Source organism: Tachypleus tridentatus, chromosome 7 (genome assembly GCF_004210375.1).
Source record: "Tachypleus tridentatus isolate NWPU-2018 chromosome 7, ASM421037v1, whole genome shotgun sequence".
NCBI classification, from domain to species: Eukaryota; Metazoa; Arthropoda; class Merostomata; order Xiphosura; family Limulidae; genus Tachypleus; species Tachypleus tridentatus.
The window spans coordinates 85492551-85513082 of record NC_134831.1 but is presented as its reverse complement, the minus strand read 5'-3'; the positions used below and the strand labels follow the sequence as shown (position 1 = coordinate 85513082).

Here is a 20532-nt window from a genome sequence, read left to right as displayed (position 1 = left end):
CATATGGTTTAATGGAAACAAGGTTTACTGTTCTGTTTAAAAGAAACACAAAATACTTGTACGATGCACAACATATTAGTTCTTTTTATAATTACAGAAACAACGGATTGTGCTGATGATAAATTGACCATTTGTTTGCAGTTACCCATTGATTGGGATTCTATGTATGCGTCGCTTGTGTGTTTCATAAACATTTTCAATCTTACTATTACTTCTCTTTATTTATATTACAAAACTGTTTTTATCAAAATATGGTAGGCAAATAAGTCATTAAAATACTACACATGTTTTATAATAAAGCTCACATGCCATAATTTGTTATTTTCAACACTTCGGGTCGTGTATAGGCAAGTGATTAGACTTTTCGACTTCCAGTTCGAGGATTTATGGTTCGCTATTCACTAGCAAAGATTCGATCCACACTCCGAAACCATGGATACGCTATAAAAGTAAGGATCGAACCTTACTTTTCAGATAGATGAGAGTAACTTCGGAATTGAAGGTTGTTGACTAAGTGTCGTCCCTCTAGTCTATCTGTTCAACTAAGGGATGAATATGAGCAGATAGGGGTTAAAATCTTAGAAAAACAAACAATTAAAAAACTTTTATTTCAATACTCATTGTTATTATTACAGAACTTTGCCAGCATGAATGATATTAAACTTTGAAAGTTAAAAGGTACAAGTGAGACGAAAAACTGTTTGTTTGTTGAATTTCACACAGTTACTTGAGGACTATCAGCTCTAGTCGTACCTAATTTGAAGTAATAATTTAGTGAAAAGGCGTTTAGTTAACACCACCTACAACCAACTCTTAAGATGTTTTTTTACCAACAAACAGCGGGATTAAACATTTCATTATAATGTTACCACGACTGAAAGGGAAAGCCAAAATTTGAGAATCAAATATCACAACCACTAGACACAAAGACAGACGTCTTTCGAAACGTCGTTTTTTCTACTTAACCTATTATTGCTGATAACTTCTCCAAGACTTTCATCTCAAACGTCATTCTAAACTAGGCAGCTACCGTCCATTTCATTTCTGTGAACAGCGAGTGGATTCTTTAAATCTTTGTAACGGCCTAAACAAGGGTTACGAGTCATCTGCTAGCCTTGCCATCTACTGGTATTGTTTTAAAATATATTTTGCCAGTTATGTATATTAATTGGTTACTTTTTCTATAGCGTAACTTTTAACAGTCAACCTCTTCCTTCTCTACATCTTCAGCCAAAGACTATAACAAAATATTTGTACATTTATTACTTTGTTAAACATATAATAAAGATGTTACCCATTCAAGCTGTCTCTAAACATAAATAGTTATTACAACTTGTCATATGCAACTTTAATTACCGTACAGCTGTGTTTCGCCACTCGTCCTGTGGAATTATACGATACGATCGCTGACACCTTTCGGCCGATAGTTAAAGTAGTATATTATAGTACTAGAGGATACTTTACTAAACAAATAATAATCTATATTTCTACTAACCCCAAAATAAATTTAATCTAAGCATTTTGTCACTGGAATTACCACTATTAATCCATTCTAGAATATAATATAAAAATATCATGTTAGAAGTGGATTGTTTAACAAAGTGGCCGGAATTAATGCGGTTCAAATCCAATCTCTCTCCTTCTTTTTTTTTTTTTTTGCTTTTGTTAAAAGGTTATTGTGTAAAAACTGCGGTAGATTAAAATAGAAAATTTTATCTTTCTGCACGTGTAATTGCAGAGTCGAAAACTAAACAATATATTATAAATTCGTGATGTGTGAGAGGAATATTATAAGTAAAAGGCCAGAATATTGCATTCATGACAATGAGGTGCAGAACTAATAAAGCTGCAGAAAAAACACACTATGTCTCTTGTGTTTTGCACTACTAAAAGGTTAATTACACACTCCGTTTTACTTATTAAATTCCACTTTAAAATATATTAACTGTAAGTTAAAGTGTGTGTGAATGTGTGTTTTTCTTATAACAAAGCCACATTGGGCTATCTACTAAGTCCATCGAGGGGAAAAGTTAAAGCAAAACATGGAAATTCTAAGGCCTCCCAGGCTACTAAAATAACTGTAAGAACTGCACCACCGTTAGAAAATGAAAGTGAACATTATGTGTGTTGAAATAAGGAAAAATACTAAAAATATTGATCGGAAGTTAAGTAGGTAATCTGAAAAAGAGACTTTTTACAGTTTGCCTCATTCATTGATTGTATTAAACGTTATACCTCCTGTTAAAGCATGTATATAATAACTACAAAGAATACCTAATAAAAATTTCTATTATAAAACAGCACACCACAAAAAGATGTAAATTGCAATTTATACATTCCTATCTTACTTAAGCATTTTATTTTTAATTTGTAACTTCTGAAACAAAAGTAGAAAAACTTTATTTACTCGCAAGAAAGCCCTAATGAATAAACTTTATATCTGTTTAACTTAGCTTTACAAAAAGAAACTACTTGAGTTTTCGTTTTCAAGTAAATACGTTAGTTTATGTTTTTATTTATTACTCTAATAATATTAGCGGAACTTTTGTTCAACGTGCCACGTCATTACACTTGCGTTGGCCAATAAGATGTTAGTGACGTGAGGGGTTAAGTGGTAATGCGTAAATGTATGGTACCATGTGTCGAGACAGGTTGTTGTTTGAAGTTATACACATAGGGCTGACCGATATCTAGTCTGTCAGTTCGAAGAATGAGTTTAGTATTCTTTTTCATTGTGTTTGAATGCGTTTTGAATTATAAATTTCAACATAAGGGTGGGCAAACGTAATTAGTTTTAATGGCTTCGGTGTCTCTATTGATGAAAGTATGTTTCTTAATATCAACATCGACTATATTTTGGATTTTATTTTTTGATATTGCAATCTCAGAAGCCTTCAACAAAGAGTTACCTGATTGTAACTCGGCAACTTTGGATAAAAATAAAATTAATACATTTGAAACTTACAGGTATGTTACAGTGTACTTACTGTTACTAATCTTAAACTACTAAATAAATGTTAAATCACATACGTACTTGAGGTTAGTGAATACGAAAGTAAATTATATTGAATATTATTAATCTGTAATTGTTTTATCGAGCAACAGTTACGTAAGCCTAATAGTAGTATTAATGATATATAGTTTAATTTGGATAATGAAATTAAAAACTCTCCACAATTTATCGTAAACGTTTTGATAATCACAAGTAGCATATTAGCAACGATTAATTTTTAATAGTTACACTAACTTATACTATTATAGTGGAACTGTGGTAGTGACATCAAAAATTAAGTTAATCTGACATTTAACCAGCTAATTAAGTTTAAAAGACCTACGAATATAGGAAATTGATATTTATGAAAATAGTTTAAACATTTTTCTTATGTCTTATTAATAAAGTTGTTTTAATTTTGTGAGCTTGTCATTATTGCTTTATATTCGGTTTTGAAGTTGGTTACATTTAACTTTAGGTTGAACTGTAATTTTAAGCTCCAAAATGTATATAAATAAAAATGTACATTTTTGAGAATAGTATTAATTAATATTGCAAATTGGTTGAAATATCAATATAAAATAATCTTTGACTCATCAGTTATAATCAGTTAGCATTATTTTTTTGTTTCTTAGAATGTAGAAGGAAAATATTGCAATTTAATTGAGTTGGTTTCAAATTATTTTCTACATATATTTTTTATCTTGAAAATCATTGATTTTGTACAGTATGATTTTCAAGTAGTGAGTTAAGTCTTGTATTTCAAACAGTAAGTTATGAGAATTAGCTTAGGATATAAGTTATCTTAAAAAAAGATATAAATTATATTTTGATTTACTACATAAACATCTAACATTTAAAAGGAAGGATAAAAAAAGTTGGATAACAGCATATTCCCCAAAAATAATTTTGTAATAAATTACAGCAAGTTGTAAATGAACTCCTGCACAGTGCGACTCTTTTTAGTGAACTGTTTATGACTAATCACACTTTATATCTGATACTTTCAAAGTTTCTTCGAATTACAGTCACAAGTAGTTGCTCAGCCAAATATATACTTTATGGTTAACATAATAACCAGTTTTGGTTTTGGAACTTGTTAAAAACTGTACTTGTACAAATGATATCTGTCATATAAAATTGGTGACTACAAACACTTGATCTCTTTATTTTAACACATTTGTAAATGTACATCTAAACAATTTTTTTGTGAACAAAATGATAAATTTTAAGCCGTGCTTTCATTTTTGAATGAACATTTAAACTGATTCAGTATTTGTTTTCTGTGTAAAGTTTGCAGAAATGAATAAGTCAGCATAGTTTGTAAACTGTGCATGTTTCTGAATTGACTGTGAAATGGTACTCCAAGAAAGCTTCATAAAAACATGGAAAATCTTATATAATTAAACAACAAAAATAAGTTTACAAACATTTTAGTCAGAATAGCGTTAAAGAAAATGTAAATACATGGAACTCTTGACAGTTTTATATAATAATTTTATGTTCATCAGCTTGCTTGGTTATATTCATTCAGACTTGATTAGCGTGAGTGAATTTTGAATAAAAAATTTATAAATGTCTTGTTTATGTAAACAAAATTAACTGTAGCATTCTTTCAACTTGATGAAAGTTTCAAATTCATATGACTGTTTAGAACAGATAACACAATGTTTGACATAAGTGGGGAAATGGCTACATTGCTGCATTTTTATGTATGTCACACATGCGTATCATACAAGTCATCCTAGTAGTCAATTTTGTTTTGTGAAATAGGAATATTTCTCAGAGTTATTATTGTTGAACATGTGAGATAAGGTCATGGTTCACATCATAATGTGCTTGTAGTTTTCCTGCTTAAATTTTCTTTTGTAGTGAAAATGCAGTATTTTGACTATAAACATTTAGTGCTGTAATGCTGTAGTTCAACATTAAACTTTATTTTAACCTAAGTATTACTGCTTCTGATATGGAAAAAATATAATATTTAAGTAAAAAATAGGAGTGAAGCTCAATAAAATTAGATATTGGACCTATTTGGACAGTTGTAATCTGTAATTAATTAGGTACATGTATGAACTGGCTGAAAAAAGATATCCATTCTACCCTTATGCTGAATATAGTTATATTTTCAAAATTAAACCTAATTATAACAAAAATCATAAAATATAAAGACTTACAAGTGCAGTAAGTATATAAACATGAACACTTGTTACTATTATTTTGTAAGTTGTGACTATATTAACTTCTCATCTGAGCAAGCTATCTACTTAGTGTCAAACAAAAACTAAACCAGGTTACTGTCATAACTGTCCATACTGTCTTTTGTTTTTACATTATTTATAAAGATTAGAATGCATCATTTCACTAGTTGGTTGGTTACAGTATTTTTAAAACAACAATTAATATGTTTAATGTTATATTGTAAGACAGTAAGCTATTTTAAAAATAACATTTGTTACAGAAACTTGATCGTAGTGAGTACTCTTGATGGAAAAGTATCAGCATTGGACTCTGATAGTGGAGGGCAGATGGTTTGGACACAGACTACTGGACCTGGTCCACTATTGTCATCTAGTATCAGCAGATTAGAGGTTGTGACTAGTGTTATTACTCTAGGTTATGTACCAGTCATTTTCAGTGGATTTCTTTAACTTCTACCATTAAGTCTCCTAACAACTGTCAACGTTTAAAATTTACAAAACATATTTTGTGACCACAATATTAAAGCATGTCAAACCTTTACTGCTTGCCAGTAAACATAGAGTATTGCTATGCTATTTTTGCTATTGATTGGATAGGTATGACATTTTTCAGATAAACATAATCTGTATATTTGTGTTTTATAGGGATTTCTTTTTTCTTTTGTTTGACCAACATATTAGAAAACCTACAGTGAAAAATGCAGTTCTATATCCTTTGACTCTAAGAATGGTATAGGTTGTAACACAGGAGCACATAACTATCATTGATTATGTGAGAATAAATAATAATGTCCATCTGGAAACTTGTTTGTGACCACTATTACATATAATCTGTGTTAATGATTTGTATAGATATGGTGGATATTGTATATTTCATTTCTTATCCAAACAGATTTCAATAAGTAATTTAATAGATATGTTTAGAGTGTTGAAAGGACCTTTGGTCAGTTAAGGTTTTTCCTCATTAATTAAAGTAAATGCAGTGATTTTGTATGTCTACACACTATATACGCTACAAGGAAAATGTTAAAATAAAGCGTGTAATGGAGTACATCATGTCCTCAGACACACCATTTCACATACATACAACAAAAGCAAGTTTGCACTTACTTTCAAAGTTGAAATTTTTCATCATTTATGTTTGTTTTCATATTTTCAGTATCCTCACACTTTCCTAACACCTGAATCAAGTCATCTGTTTTACAGTCCAGTTTTTACAATTTCAAAATCTTAGTATTATCTTGTTTTAGTAAACATTTTGTAAACTAGGTATTGGTTTTAATGTCTCCATATATGGTATTTTCATGTATTATGAGTTTAAAGTTAACACACCACCTGAAACAAAACCTTAAAATAACTTCAGTATTGTGAATTAAAGATGGCTATTGGGAAGTTGCATTGTTAAAGGGTCTAATTAGTAGACTAGTAATAAAAGTTAAAGAAGCAAGACCAGAGTTGGATATAGTTAAGATAAAATTTATTTTGGGAGAGGGTAGGAAAGAGAGTGCTGAGTTTATAAGGTTACAAAGTAGTGAAACTGGTAAGATGTAATTAAAATTCTGGCATAATTCTGTAATAGTTAAAACTTTGATTACACTCAATGAGAATTGAAATAGTTAATAGATGTACATAAGAGGCTTTCTCATGAAGTTCACTGACTGCTCTTTATAGTTGAGAGCATATAAAGGCTAGGACTAGATTCTGCTTGCAAGTGTTAAAGGATAGAATATTATAGTGTACAGACAGTTTATTTGCTGGTATCAATGAACATAGTAGTGGATGGGGATAAACAATTTGATTGGGTGGCTAGGAAAATGAAGATTTTGGAAATAAGAGACTTAAATTTTAAAGACAAGCCTCTCAGATATCAAGATAAACCTTAGTTAATTTTAGGAGTATGAGGAGCGAGATGGATGAGCTTAGGCTTCTTGAGACTGATATAATGGAAGTTACTGTAACTTGAAGTTATAAATTACTTAACAGCTATAAGTTTGAAAAAAAAAGTCATGGGGTAGATCTTTACATAAGGGATGAACTATTGGCTGTTAGGATGAAGTCATGGGTAGCTCTTTATGTAAGGAATGAACTATTGGCTGTTAGGATGAAGTCATGGGTAGCTCTTTACGTAAGGGATGAACTATTGGCTGTTAGGATAAAGTCATGGGTAGCTTTTTACATAAGGGATGAACTATTGGCTGTTAGGATGAAGTCATGGGTAGCTCTTTACATGAGGGATGAACTACGTAAGGGATGAACTATTGGCTGTTAGGATGAAGTCATGGGTAGCTCTTTACATAAGGGATGAACTATTGGATGTTAGGAATGAAGTGATGGGGTAGCTTTTTAATAAGGGATAAATTATTGACTGTTAGGATGGAGATATGAAAAATTGCCAAGATGTTGAACATGTGTGGATCACAATCATGAGTTTTAATGAAAGAAAGTTTTTAATTGGTAATTATTATAAGCTACCTGATCAGACTCTGATGTGGTCAATGAGAGATTTTAGTAAGGTCATGGTTGCTTCCAATTAAAATATTTATGTAATGATTATGGTAAACTTTAATTTCAAATGTTTTTTTATGACTGTATGCTCTACAAATGCAGAAAGCAAGTTAAGGGATAGACTATTAGGTTTATTGTCTCAACTAAACATATTGACAACAGAGAAAGTAATGTAGTTATGAAACAGTACATTCTAATCACTTTAAGTAAAAACATAAGAACACTACGTTTGATTAACTTTGCTCATTACTGGGTTTATTTTTCATCTAATTTGGTAGTTTGTTCTAATAAGTTAGTCCCAAATGAGGTTATGGTTGTAAGAGTTGAAGTGAGGGAATATTTGTGGTTGAGTTATATCATGGAAGTAACATATTTAATGTTTTGCTTCATCTTGAACTAAAGTTATATTTTATATCCCAAGTTTCCAAAAGTTAGTTTTGAGGCCAGGATAAAAGATTATTTTGTAATTAATCAGAGCAATAAATTAAAAGGTGATGTACAACTGATTTGGTAAGTTTTTAACAAGTTACTTTTAAATCCTGGTGAGGATGTTTGTAAAAAGATAAATAGGATAACTTCCAAAATCAAACCTGAATGACTTATTGAAGACAATAAGGAGAAAATAAAAGGCACCGTACATAAGTATGAGAAGTTTAAATTTACAGATAGCTTAGAAGGTTTACATAAAAACTGTATTTAGTTTTAAAAAAGAAGTTATGAGAAGAAGCTGGTTCATAATGCTAAAACTAACAGCAAGGATAGGTTAAAGGTCAGGAAAATGTTAGAATGGGGATTGGGTTCTTGAAGGATGCTGATACAAGGTTGTTGTTGAAGACAGAGAGATTGAACTTTTGAATGGTTTCTTCTGTTTCTAAACAAGAGAATCTTTGTAATTAGTTGTATCCTGGGTATTCCTTGGAAAATATTGGAATTAACTTGGAGCTTTATGTATTTTTAACTTCTTAATCTCTGCTTACTATCAAATAAGAAAGGGTATTCCCCGGGGTTTTAAACCAGATCAGTAATCAGATGTGTAAACCTCTCACTTTGGTTTATAATAGGTCAGTAGAGAGTGGGCAGTAACCTAATCAATGAAGTAACTATTCTTATTTCTCTTTTTGAAGGAGGTGATTAAGAATTGTCCTGGAAATGATGGACCAGTTTGTCTTACTTTGGGTAATCTTAAATAGTCTGATAAAGAAGCTTTACAAAGTTGTTTAGAAAATTACCATAAATACATGCCAGTACGGTTCACCATAGGGAAGTTTTGTATGACTGGTCTTATAACTATCAATGTATTGAGTTTATCTTCATGAAATAAAGTAAATAAAAGTTGAAAAATCTAATCAGAAATCTTTTTTTTTTTATTAAAAGTTGAAATTTATAACAAACAATTGCAATGATTAGGCCTGTTTACCATTTTGTAACTGCTTTCACTTAATTTTGTAGTTTTTTAAACAGTGGCTGCTTAGCATCACAAACAATAAGTCACTTAGTAAAAGCTTAAATTAAACAAACTGTCAAGCTATGTTATAAAACAGCAACCTTTGTGCATTCCTTCAAGAGAGAGAATTGGATTTTTTTTTCCTTAAGTTTTCCTCTAACTTTTGGTAATTAAGTAGTTCTATTAAGTTCTAAGTGTAACTTTTAACAGGTAGTGAAAAGTTCACCTTGACTCTTCTGTTTCCATAAGGTCAAACTGAGTGCTTATCAGTAGTGGAATTATACAATAATTGGTTCTTTTTTATTTTCTATTTAGCTTTCTAGTCAAGGAAAATGGATTAGGTTGATACCATCTTTAGATGGTAGCTTGTACAAATTTGATGGAAAAACTGTAGAACCTGTACCAGTGACAGCTGAAACTCTTTTAAAAAGCTCATATAAACTGGCTGATGATATTCTTATTACTGGTGGGAAGGAAATTAGAAGTTATGGAATTGACTTGAGAACTGGAAAGGTATGCATGTAAAGATTTTTTTCTTTTGAATATTAATGCAAACATACAAAGAAAATTGACATTTGTTCGTTACACGTGTTGGTTATCTTTAACCCTGGTATCATATTTTCTACAATTCTTATTTTATATACTTCATCTGATGGTTCTAATTGTAAATGGTGATTTAAAGGTACCTTTCAGGTTGTTTCTGACAATTAAAAGGTCATATCAGTTCTGCTGCTGTGTGGAAATTTTGTCAACCATGTATTAGAGATGGTAACAACAAAAAAGCATAATTCTAACAGACTTCAATGTGTAGTTGTTATCACAGTGTTTTGAATGTACTGTTGTTGGCATGTCTGTATTCTCACAAAGCCCAATGTGGTTTTGCTCTGAAACAAGCATATATTTTACTGCCCATTTTCTTTCTTATCAATATTGAAATCTGCGGAAAGTTGAACTACTGTTGGTTGCTTATGATAATATTTGTTTAATATTCATGTACATTTAATCTAATGAATAACATGAAACTTGATTCCCCTTGGTAGACATAGCAAATAGTCAGACATGGCTTTGCTATAGCAAACACACACACACACACACACACACCTCATATTTCAGAGTATCTAGATTATAAAGATTCTGTTTTGTTTATTTTGCAATTTAAAGCAGTGTAAATTGTTTGAATAAAGTTTAAAGATAGATGAGAAGTGATTTATTATACTAAGTTTCTGGCAACATCTGCATTGGTTGAGAGATGTAAAGTTTTTTGTGTTTGTGAACAAATCTAACCTTTAAGAGTAATGTATTGTTTAAGTACCTAAGGACTGTGTAATAATCATTGTTTGTCTTGGATATATGTGTTCATTTAGAGTAAAATGTTTGGCTGGTATACGTCATTTTCTATGTAGATGAGATACATATGCACGCTGAGTGGTTGTAAGACTCTTGGTGAAGAAGTGGCTATGACTGAAGATATCCTTTTGGTTCACCGTCACACCCAAACTGTTCGAGCTGTTGAACCAAGGACTGGTGAAGAAAGGTGAATAATTTTCTGCTTGGGAAACTTTCTATGTTTTTATTTGGAAGTGAAATATTTCTTCAATGTTTTATGAAAAAAAAACATTGTAGTAAGTCCTGTAATAATATTTTTACTTTTCACAAACCTGTAAGGTCATAAAAGATTGTTGTCACAATGGGGAAAAAAGGAAAAAAACAGTAACATAAAAATATATAAAAGAAATTGTCTAGTCAGGATAATCAGCTCTCTCAGTGGTTGGTAGGGTGTCAAGATTTAATTTATAATTAATGACAACCAGTATTATGTCAAGTACAAAATTTTTAAGCAGCATTAAAGATAAATAATTATGTGAATAGAACAGAATGCATGTGGGCATATTAATTGTTTCTGAATAAAGGGTAATTTGGTTGTAGAGTTTGAGTATAAAGGCTGTTATCAGACTAGCTGGGTAAAGCCTCTGAGGCCTGTTAACTTATTTCTTCTTCTGACTTTCTGGTATTAAAATAATTAGCACCAAATCCCACAATTAGTAGAAAGGTATTAGTATGATTGTATATTAATTGTTAGTATGACTGTATATTAACTGTTAGTATGATTGTATATTAATTGGTGATGTAAAATAAACAGTTACAACAATTAAGCTGTCAAACCAAATTTAGGATCTTGAAATATAAAACTTAAATTGTAGTAAACAACCCAGGTACGTATTTAAACAGAAGATGACGTGAATGTGTTTACACTGTTCATTAATTAAGGTTTTATTTTGAAGCATTGATAAAATAATGAAATAAGCTGTTAGTCTTATCGTGTGTATGTTTCAATTTGTTTCTCCTATTACAGTTTATAAACCTGCAAATAAAAGCTATACATGAAGTTGCATGGTGTCCCACAATACAACTTGGCTGAAGCATTTCTATAGATCCTTTTATCATGCTACATTTATTAAACCAGTCTGTAGCAAGTGTAGTTGAAGTGAAGCATAAAAAGAATAATGGGGTGGGGCAGGGGAGTAAGTTCCTCATTTTCTGTGCATACTTAAAAATTACTTACCAGATATTACTCACACTGTTAAAAATGAGTTGAATATTTTGGTTTATATATTTGTTCTTCATATTTTATCAGTGACTAAAAATTGATATTTATTGTATAGTTAATTGTAAATTTTTAGTTAGCCCCTCACCAAGAACTGGAAATATTTTGATCAATTTTCTGTAATTGTCTGGACACTTCTTGTTAGATTTTTACATTTTAAAATCTAAATAGTACAGCTCTTTTTAAACACATTTTTATGTAAGTTGTTTAGAACCTTCTTCAGTGATGGCTAATAGAAATTTTAATAATTTTTAGAAGCAAATAACTTTTGTAGTAAAGCATCAATAATGTAAATTTTATATACATATTAAGGAAAACAGACAAGCTATTTAATCATGAAGATGGGAAATATATGTAGTAAATTTAAAATTCTGTTTTGCTTGATATCGAGCAGTGTACACAGTAGTGAATACTGCAGTCATTCAGCTGTAGCATTTACTGCTTGAAATGTTTTCTTTACATTTTGACAAATTTCCTAATAAGTAACCTTATTTCATTCAACCATTTTATTTAATAATGACTCCAAAACAACCTTGTTTACCACTTGCTACATAGTTCATGCAGTCATAACACTAATAAATAAAATCATTTGTAAGAACGTCAGTGTCTGTACTGTTACAAGATATTGTTTGAAAGAATACAGTTGAAACTGATCAGAATCTGTGCAGAATTGTTTCAGACAATATCTGTAAAATACACTAGGCTTTTGGATAGCAGTGTTCAAGTATTAACTTGTGTATATTTTAAGGTGTTTTTTTCAGCTGAATAATGTATGCATATAATACAGTAAGGTGTCTCTGTTGTACCTGATAAATAATAATAATTTGAGTTTCCTTAGATTTAAGGGTTCTTGTTGTTATACTCCAGTATGTTGAAGAGTCTAAAATCTAAAAATAATAAACAAATTTTTAGAGGCCAAATTTGGTTTTTTACTTGTTTTTAGTTTTTAATAACTACTTTGAGTATATTAATTATGATTTCAAAAGCTTTCTCTGAAGAATTTTTAAATCAGTTAAACTGTAATAACCTTAAGATTTTTATAATTTGAAAATGTTTTTAAATTGTAAAAACTTCTTTTAAATGAATTTGAGTAGCATATAAAGGGTGGTATAGAAATTCATTGAGAGGCAGATAATTCAGAAGTGGTAGAGGTAGAGAAAAATAATTCAAATGGAATGAGGTGTTTTGGGCCTGTTCTGTGACAGTTATTGAAATCATTCAAGGCCATATCCATCAAAGCTATAACTATCTTATCTCCAAAATGTAAATAACAAAAATATAAGCAAAGCCTCAACATTTCATATTACTGTTAGGATTTTACTTCATCTATATTTATACCTATAACTGCTATTTCTGTAAGTTTTTAACATATTTCATTTCTTAGTGTCCAAACATGGCCTTAAGTGACCAGTGATATTTTCACAAACAATGTAGACTTACACTGACTCACTCAATACAACTTAACTATTATTCATCTGTATTTCTCCATTTCTGAAGTTCTTGCCTGCTAATAGACTTTTTAATTATCTAGTATAACCTATTTAAGTGTTTTTTTTTTGTTTTTTTTTTGCATTGATGTTGAAAGATTACTTTAGCATTATGTGAATGATAAACATAATTATTGACTTGTAATGTATACGTGATAATTGTAATTAGTGATACAATGTAAGTTGTACCTTAGCCAAATGACATCTGTGTGAAAGGTATTTAATGAAAATGGTAAAAAATTAATGGCTTTTATGTTGAGTGTACGAATGATGGTTTTGCTATGTGGATTTTTTGTGGAATTGAAAAATAAATGTGCCTTCTCTGTATTATACATGTGAAATAAATAGAGAATGGTATGTTCATTCTTAAATTTTAATCTCTCTCTTTTAAAAAGAAAAAATAATTTTGATAAACATTTGTGAAATATTCCTTAATATAATTACATCAATTAGTATTTATGCTTGGACTATATCTCTAGCTTTTGCCATTTTGCCAAAAGTGTTTCTATGATGCCTGACAAAATTTATAGTGGCTATGTTTATTGCTACCACAGATGGAACTTCAGTGTGGGAGAGCACTGCATTTCTCTGGTAGAAGGGCTCAACGAGGGCTGCAACTTGCAGAAAGAAGCAGATGTGTCTGATGTCCTAGTGCAGTGTGAAAGTGAGGACTCGTACAGTAATAGCTGGAGTGAGGAAAGTATTACCATCAAAGTTGTTGTTCCAGAAGGAATGATATTTGCTGCCAATAATGAGGAGAAGGTTGTTTGGTCACACAAGGTGATTACTAACTGTGCACTTCTTAATTACATTAACTCAACTGCACAAACACTTGTACTTTTATACTAATTTGATGTTTCCCTTCATGCATTCCCAGTGTTATTTCTGCTCAATAAGATCCATAAGTACTTTAAGTGTTCTTAAAGGATGAAATGATGAATATTTTTTTCCAATTAACAGCGAGTAAATTTGAATTTCTTTTTATAATCAGTTAATACAGTACTGTAGTGTATTCATATAGTATTACCAGGCTTATTATTTGTGAGAAAAGTTTATAGTTTTCAGGTAGAAAAATACACACCTGCATGTCCAACTTCATAATTTAAGTTAAAATAATAATTCTAATTATTTCTACAAGGATGTTTTAAAATTGCTGCTTTGCTATCTTGATTTACTAATGTGCAGAAAACATGACAACCTAGAAGCTTTGCACATAAACAGTGCACTTGCTTTTGTTTTTAGACTTCCCATTCCAAAGCATGGACTTGTGTTTACTAAGTAACTTTCACCCTTTTCGATCCCCTCGGTGGACTCAGCACAGAGCCCAATGTGGCTTTGCTATAATAAAACACACACAACTTTCACCGTTTGAGAATATAATTTTTTCTTATGTTATTATCATTTTATTGAACTTATTACTGTAATATTATATTCCTACCCTTTTATGGTATTACCTCAAATGATTTGAACAACTACTGATGAAGCTATGCTTTGAAAATAGCTACAGTTTAAGTTTAAATACTATTTTTTAAAACAAATGTAAATTGAATGAAATGGTGTAGGTAGTGATTTATGGTTTTGTGTAAAAGTTTTAGATCAAGTACTTGTAAGTACAAACAGAGGAGTTTAGTGGGATGCTTAGAAGACTTGGGAACAAACCACAGATCTGGAAATTTTGTTTTTTTTTATGTTCTGTTTGATAATGAAAATGTTGTGTTAAATGTTTGAAAGGTATGGAAATTTTAATCTATGGCAAGCCATCAGGTAAGTGTAAATAGGTTCAGCAAGAGACAACAGTTAGAAATTGTGGTGACTCAAACTTTTATTAATTAGGTATTATTATTATTATGTTAACTATGTTCAAATATACATAAATAAAATTAATATTTATTGAACAGAAGTTATTTATTAATTACAAATTAATCTCAACCAAGAATACTTGAAACATGTTTTTGCCAAGTTGAAAGAGGTTGTGGTCATGTTATTTTTCAGTGGTCACTGATAGAAGCTTCATCAATTTTTGTCATGCTTTTTTAGTTTATTGCTATGAGTGGTTACTACTGCATATATATATAAATGTAACCTTCTGATCAACCATAAAAAAAATTAAACTCTAAATGGTGAAATTAAGTATTTTTAATGTTTTTAAAAGTGGTTCATCACAACATAAAAATTTATAGGGTAACTAAACTAAATTTTTTTTAACTGAAGCTACATACTATTTAGTAAGTTTTGCTTATGTTTCTTGTAATTTGTCCAAGTATTTCTACTGTGAGAATAAAAAAGAAGCAAGGTATATCAGTAACACTCTTCCAGTCCATAAAGGGTTAAAGAAGAAAAAAAATGTTATTGCCAGCTGTTGATTACTAAAATATTTTTGTTCACTCTATTATGGTAATAGTCTGTAGCTAGTAGTACATAACATTACAAGGATATATAAAGTAGATAGTTTAGGTGCACATGTAGAAATAGGAAGAACAACATTATTTAGCCCCCAAAACATGTTTCTTCTCAGTTTGAAAGCCCCATTGTGAATGCCTGGCAGTTGAAGGAAGGTGCATTCCAACATGTAGATTTGTTTGAGCAAAAGAGGATCATAGGATATGAAAGTCAGCCAGGATTATCACCAGTATTATATATTGGTGAGTTAAAAGTTGTAGTTTATTTCTTTAGATGCATGTACATATCAGTTTTGTTTTTATAAATTACATTATACTTGTTTATGGTAGTGTGTGCTGCAGTTGTGTAGTTTAAATTATCTGTTCTTGGTGTGTATGTGAATTTTGTTTCAAGTGTAAACCACTAATATAACAACATAATTATTTCCTCATGTTCTTTCAAGCTTAATGATATCCCAGTCATGTGTGTTAGTTTTGTGTAATATCACTGAGACCAGTACTTTGTTTTCCCTAACATTACCATGTTAGAGAAAGAACACAATCAAAGAATTGTTTCTTAGAGTCTTATTTTATGAGTTTTTGAGGTTGAGATTTGAATGTGTAATGATTGTTTACATCTCACAATAATGTCAGAGTAACTCATAGAATAATCTCTTGTTACAACTTGTGATTTACATGCTGTCATCTTGGATCAGTGTTTTTTCTTACACTTTTGTAACATTGGCTATACACCATTGGAACTTGTTCTTTTAATTAAGGCCTTGGAATGGTTAGGGCTCTTGATTCCAAATTTGAGGATAACAAGTTCATAGCTCCATCACTAAACATGCTTTCTCACTTTCATCTATGGAGGCATTATAATGTGGTGGTCAATCCCACTATTCATTGGGAAAAGAGTATCCCATGAGATGATGTTGACTAACTGCTTTCCCTGTGTTAAATTCGGGATGGCTAGTGCAAATACATTGGTATAGCTTTCTGCAAAATTTTAAATCAAATCCTAGGAAGCTTAAATCTTTACAATTTCTGTTAATATTGGTATAAACTATATTCGAGCCTTTCGATTAGCAGTAGAACATCTCTGTTGTGGTATTTCTACTAATGAGATGAGAATAATGTTAATTATATATGTGTATTCAGAAATTTAGTTAGGTTGGAAGGCAACATGCGTAAACTGCTGATTATTTAAAGGAAAATATGGATGTCAACGTATATAGGCCCCCTGCATGACTTTAATAACTAGTATTGATTGAGTTAGGTTATTTAACATTGCACTAGCCTGTAAGTATGTGCTCAAATTCTAGTTCTGTAATGTTTTTATTTGGCAGCTCAGTAGAAATCACTCAGTCAACAAATTAAATAATATAAGCAAAAGAAACCTTCAAATGAATTAGTTTCATTTTGGGTTCACTTACTGATTAAGTAGTAATTTATTACTTTTACAATTTAAATTAATTGTTCCAAGATATTGAATATTAATTTTTGTTTCATTTATTCTAGATAGAAATCTTTCTTAAATTTATTACAGGTATCCATGAAAAACAACCATACATCCAACATTCACCAGGAATGAAGGACATGTTATATGGAGTAACAAAAACTCATTATACTGACCATCTTCCTAAGGTGGAATGGAAACCTTACCTAGCTACTGGTAGTCTTCAACATTTTGTTCATATGGTCATGTTTGTTTCAAATTACACTAAAATTGATATTTACTCTTTCATAACTGGACTTCTCTGACATCTTTATCCCAAATAAAAAATATTCTCTTGGTTTTTTAAAGATTTTGAAATGTTTACTGAATGAGCAAAATATTGATATATTTAGAAAACTTGGTGTCTTTGTATTGAGTTGTGGCCTTAATAAAATATCTCTATAATTATGGGGGATTAGCTGGTTACCATGCTCAATTGTTGTTTGCAATCTATTTTACAAAAATGCACTCTGCACCTTGTGGCCATGGTGTGCTATAAGAGTGACAATTAAATTCCACTATTCAGTTAGACAAGACTTGTCAGTGTTTATTGTTTAATTTTATTTACCTTTATAAGTTCAAAATTAGGGATAGCTGTGTGTATGCATTAGGGATAGCTGTGTGCATATAACCTTGGGGTAGGTTTGCACAACATTTTGAAATAAACAAAATTAAAAGATAAAAATAAAATATCTAAAAAGTATTCATTAAGTTTGAACAAAATTACTAGAATAGTGATTTGATATTTAGGCTTGTCAATATTTGGGGAAATACCTCAACTAATATGATGTTACAAAACCAAAACCAGAAGAACAACAAGGTTTCTTTAAAATCCTCTTTTCAAATTTATACAAATCAATCAACATTCTTTTGTGTAATAGATAATTTGCAGTAAAACATGTCAGAGTTATGTTGAAAATTGAAACTAACAGAACAAAGCCTTACTACATTCAGCAATAAAGATAATTAAAATAAACACCTCTGTATCTTGTGTGGCTTAGCCACTAGGACTTGTTCTTTGTACTTTAGTGATTTTTGAATTTGAAATAATGGTTGTAGATGAATTGTTTGAAACTTTGTTCTCTGTAAAGGTCATCTTGTTGAACAAACTGGGGTGTTTTGTTTGTTAGCATGACACATATGTTAAAATAACAGGTTAAGGTTATGTGATGTCCTAAATCTTATTTTTCTAAGGCTGATTATGTGAATCATTCCTCAATATGTGTGCAGAATGACTGATTTCTGAAACAGTGATTACAAATGTTCATGTCAAGGTTCATTCAACAGAACAATGTAATTCACTGTAGATCTTTTAGACTGTTTTACTGTAAATGTAGTTGAGTTGTAATCGCAAAGTTGTTTATGAAAATGTCTCGTTGTATAGCTTGTTGTTGTACTGGTAGGTCTTTAATTCTTGTTTTGAATAATGTTTTATGTTTTTGTGTGATTATCTTTTGAATTACAGCATCTGAAAAATAAAACTTAATGTTAGAAGTTTGTGGAGTGTGAAGTACAATTAGTTACTTGTCCGAGACTGTAGAAAATGTAGTTAACTTTACAAACACATTTTTAATAGAATACACAGACATAAAGTGATAGGCACCAATGGGGTTCAAGTTAGTCAAACACTTTCCATGGAGAATTCATTGCATGATATGATTTTTTCAAAAATAAGAGCTAAAATCAGTTAATGAAAGAAATAACAATATTTCTCCTGTTAATATTGGTAAAAGCAGTGTTGTGTGTTTTAAAATACCCACATAAATTTTAGGTCAGTTGCATTCAACATTTTATTTCTGATATTTCAAATTACATTAAAAAGTACTGTAACTGGGTGGACGTGAAAAATACCGATCAGAAGGATTTGTTAGGTAAGTTATAAGATGAGCTGTTTTTCCTTCGGTCAAGTTGTGTAAAAACAAAAGAAACTGACTTTTTACAACAAATAGGTACTTTATTTTTATTTACAGTGTGATTTCCCATGTATTTTGTGAAATTTCTATAGCATATTTTTTTATCTAAGTCTACACTGCTTGAATATAAGATTAATTAAAGGTGTTTTGTAATCAAAGAAGAGTGTAGAAGTAACGGAGACGTAGAAAGCTTGCACATTCGTATTGAATGCATTGTTCAGCATATTAGCTTTTTCCACCTGTGAGACAGTCGTTTGCCTGAGTGTCAATGATATTTATAAGCACAAGCATTTACTGTATGTGCTTGCTTACAACAATGAGGTGGTGCTGGTTGAGGGAAACATATCCAGATTGTATTCTTTGTGTACACAAAGAAAAGGAGGTGTTGCATATTTTATTTCATCATTAAAGTGATTCTCTGACCTTCATAAATGAACACTTTCAAACTTAATCATAATTGTTAGTTCCTATTGTCTTTTAGAAATATTAAATATATTCACAGTTAAGGCTTCATCCTATGCCCAGCTGTGGGAAGTTAAAATGCTCCCCAGACTTCCTAGTTTAGTTTTCTAAGACTCCTTTGAAAATTTCCCAGGATAATATTGTGTTCAGCTTCAAAAGAAACATCTTTAATTGATATTTTTATGTGGAGATAATTATTATTTATCTATTGTATACTAATAAGTGATGTTAATGAAGTTGATGGTTTTCTTGGATTAATAAAAAACTGTGTGAACTTTTATATGAAAGCACTAAGCAGAACACCCGTGATAAACACAGGCATAAAACCATCCGAGGTGCTTGGTAAACCAGAGTATGAAAAGTCAACTTCGTTAGTCCTCCGACATGATTATTTGGAATACCCATATGGTATGTATATAAGTAGCAGTTTTGTATTTATTACAGAAGATAAAAAAGAATTGAGTTTTGTTTACTTAATACTTCAGTTTCAATCAGAAGATTCATTTGTAATTTTATATGTGAAAAAACAAATTCACTATGAAGAAATAAGTTTAAATTTCATGCGATTTAGGTGTGTAAAAATTTCAATTCCTTGATATATACAATAACAAATTTATATAAAATTTGAGTATTTATTTCAGGGATTAATTTCATAAAAATGTAAATAATTCTATAATATGTGCATTAACTATTGTATAAAAGTTGTTCATACTGTAAGGCATAGCTAACTAGCCATGCCATTCTGAATACAAAGAGAAAAGAAATTATTGTTTTACTAAGTTTACCTAACTAAATTTTTTCACATAATAGAAAAATATTAAATTTAACTAATGACATAAGTCAGTGCTTCCTAACTGATGCTTCTTGACAGACATTCAGGGGTTAAATGAGATGTTGGGTTCTATAGAATGCAAGAGATCTGCATATTCTAATGCGTAAATACATACTGTTCACGTGATTGCAATCTTACTACATCAAATTTCTTTTATTAGTATAGTTTTAAAACACAATGTAACAACAAATCACTTCTTTGTTTTAAATTTGTAG

At 30.3% G+C, this 20532-nt stretch overlaps 1 protein-coding gene across 1 annotated transcript in view; it reads left to right on the top strand.

Annotated features, from left to right (window-relative positions):
- Positions 1-2643: 2643 nt before the first annotated feature.
- Positions 2644-20532, top strand: part of PEK (pancreatic eIF-2alpha kinase) — a 41969-nt gene continuing 24080 nt past the window's right edge. Inside the window, exons 1-8 of the mRNA XM_076512811.1 lie at positions 2644-2967; positions 5454-5583; positions 9458-9655; positions 10546-10676; positions 13789-14014; positions 15750-15876; positions 17162-17287; positions 19774-19893. Of these exons, the coding sequence (XP_076368926.1) occupies positions 2798-2967; positions 5454-5583; positions 9458-9655; positions 10546-10676; positions 13789-14014; positions 15750-15876; positions 17162-17287; positions 19774-19893 (1228 nt within the window). The 5' untranslated portion in view covers positions 2644-2797. The remainder of the gene's footprint in view (positions 2968-5453; positions 5584-9457; positions 9656-10545; positions 10677-13788; positions 14015-15749; positions 15877-17161; positions 17288-19773; positions 19894-20532) is intronic.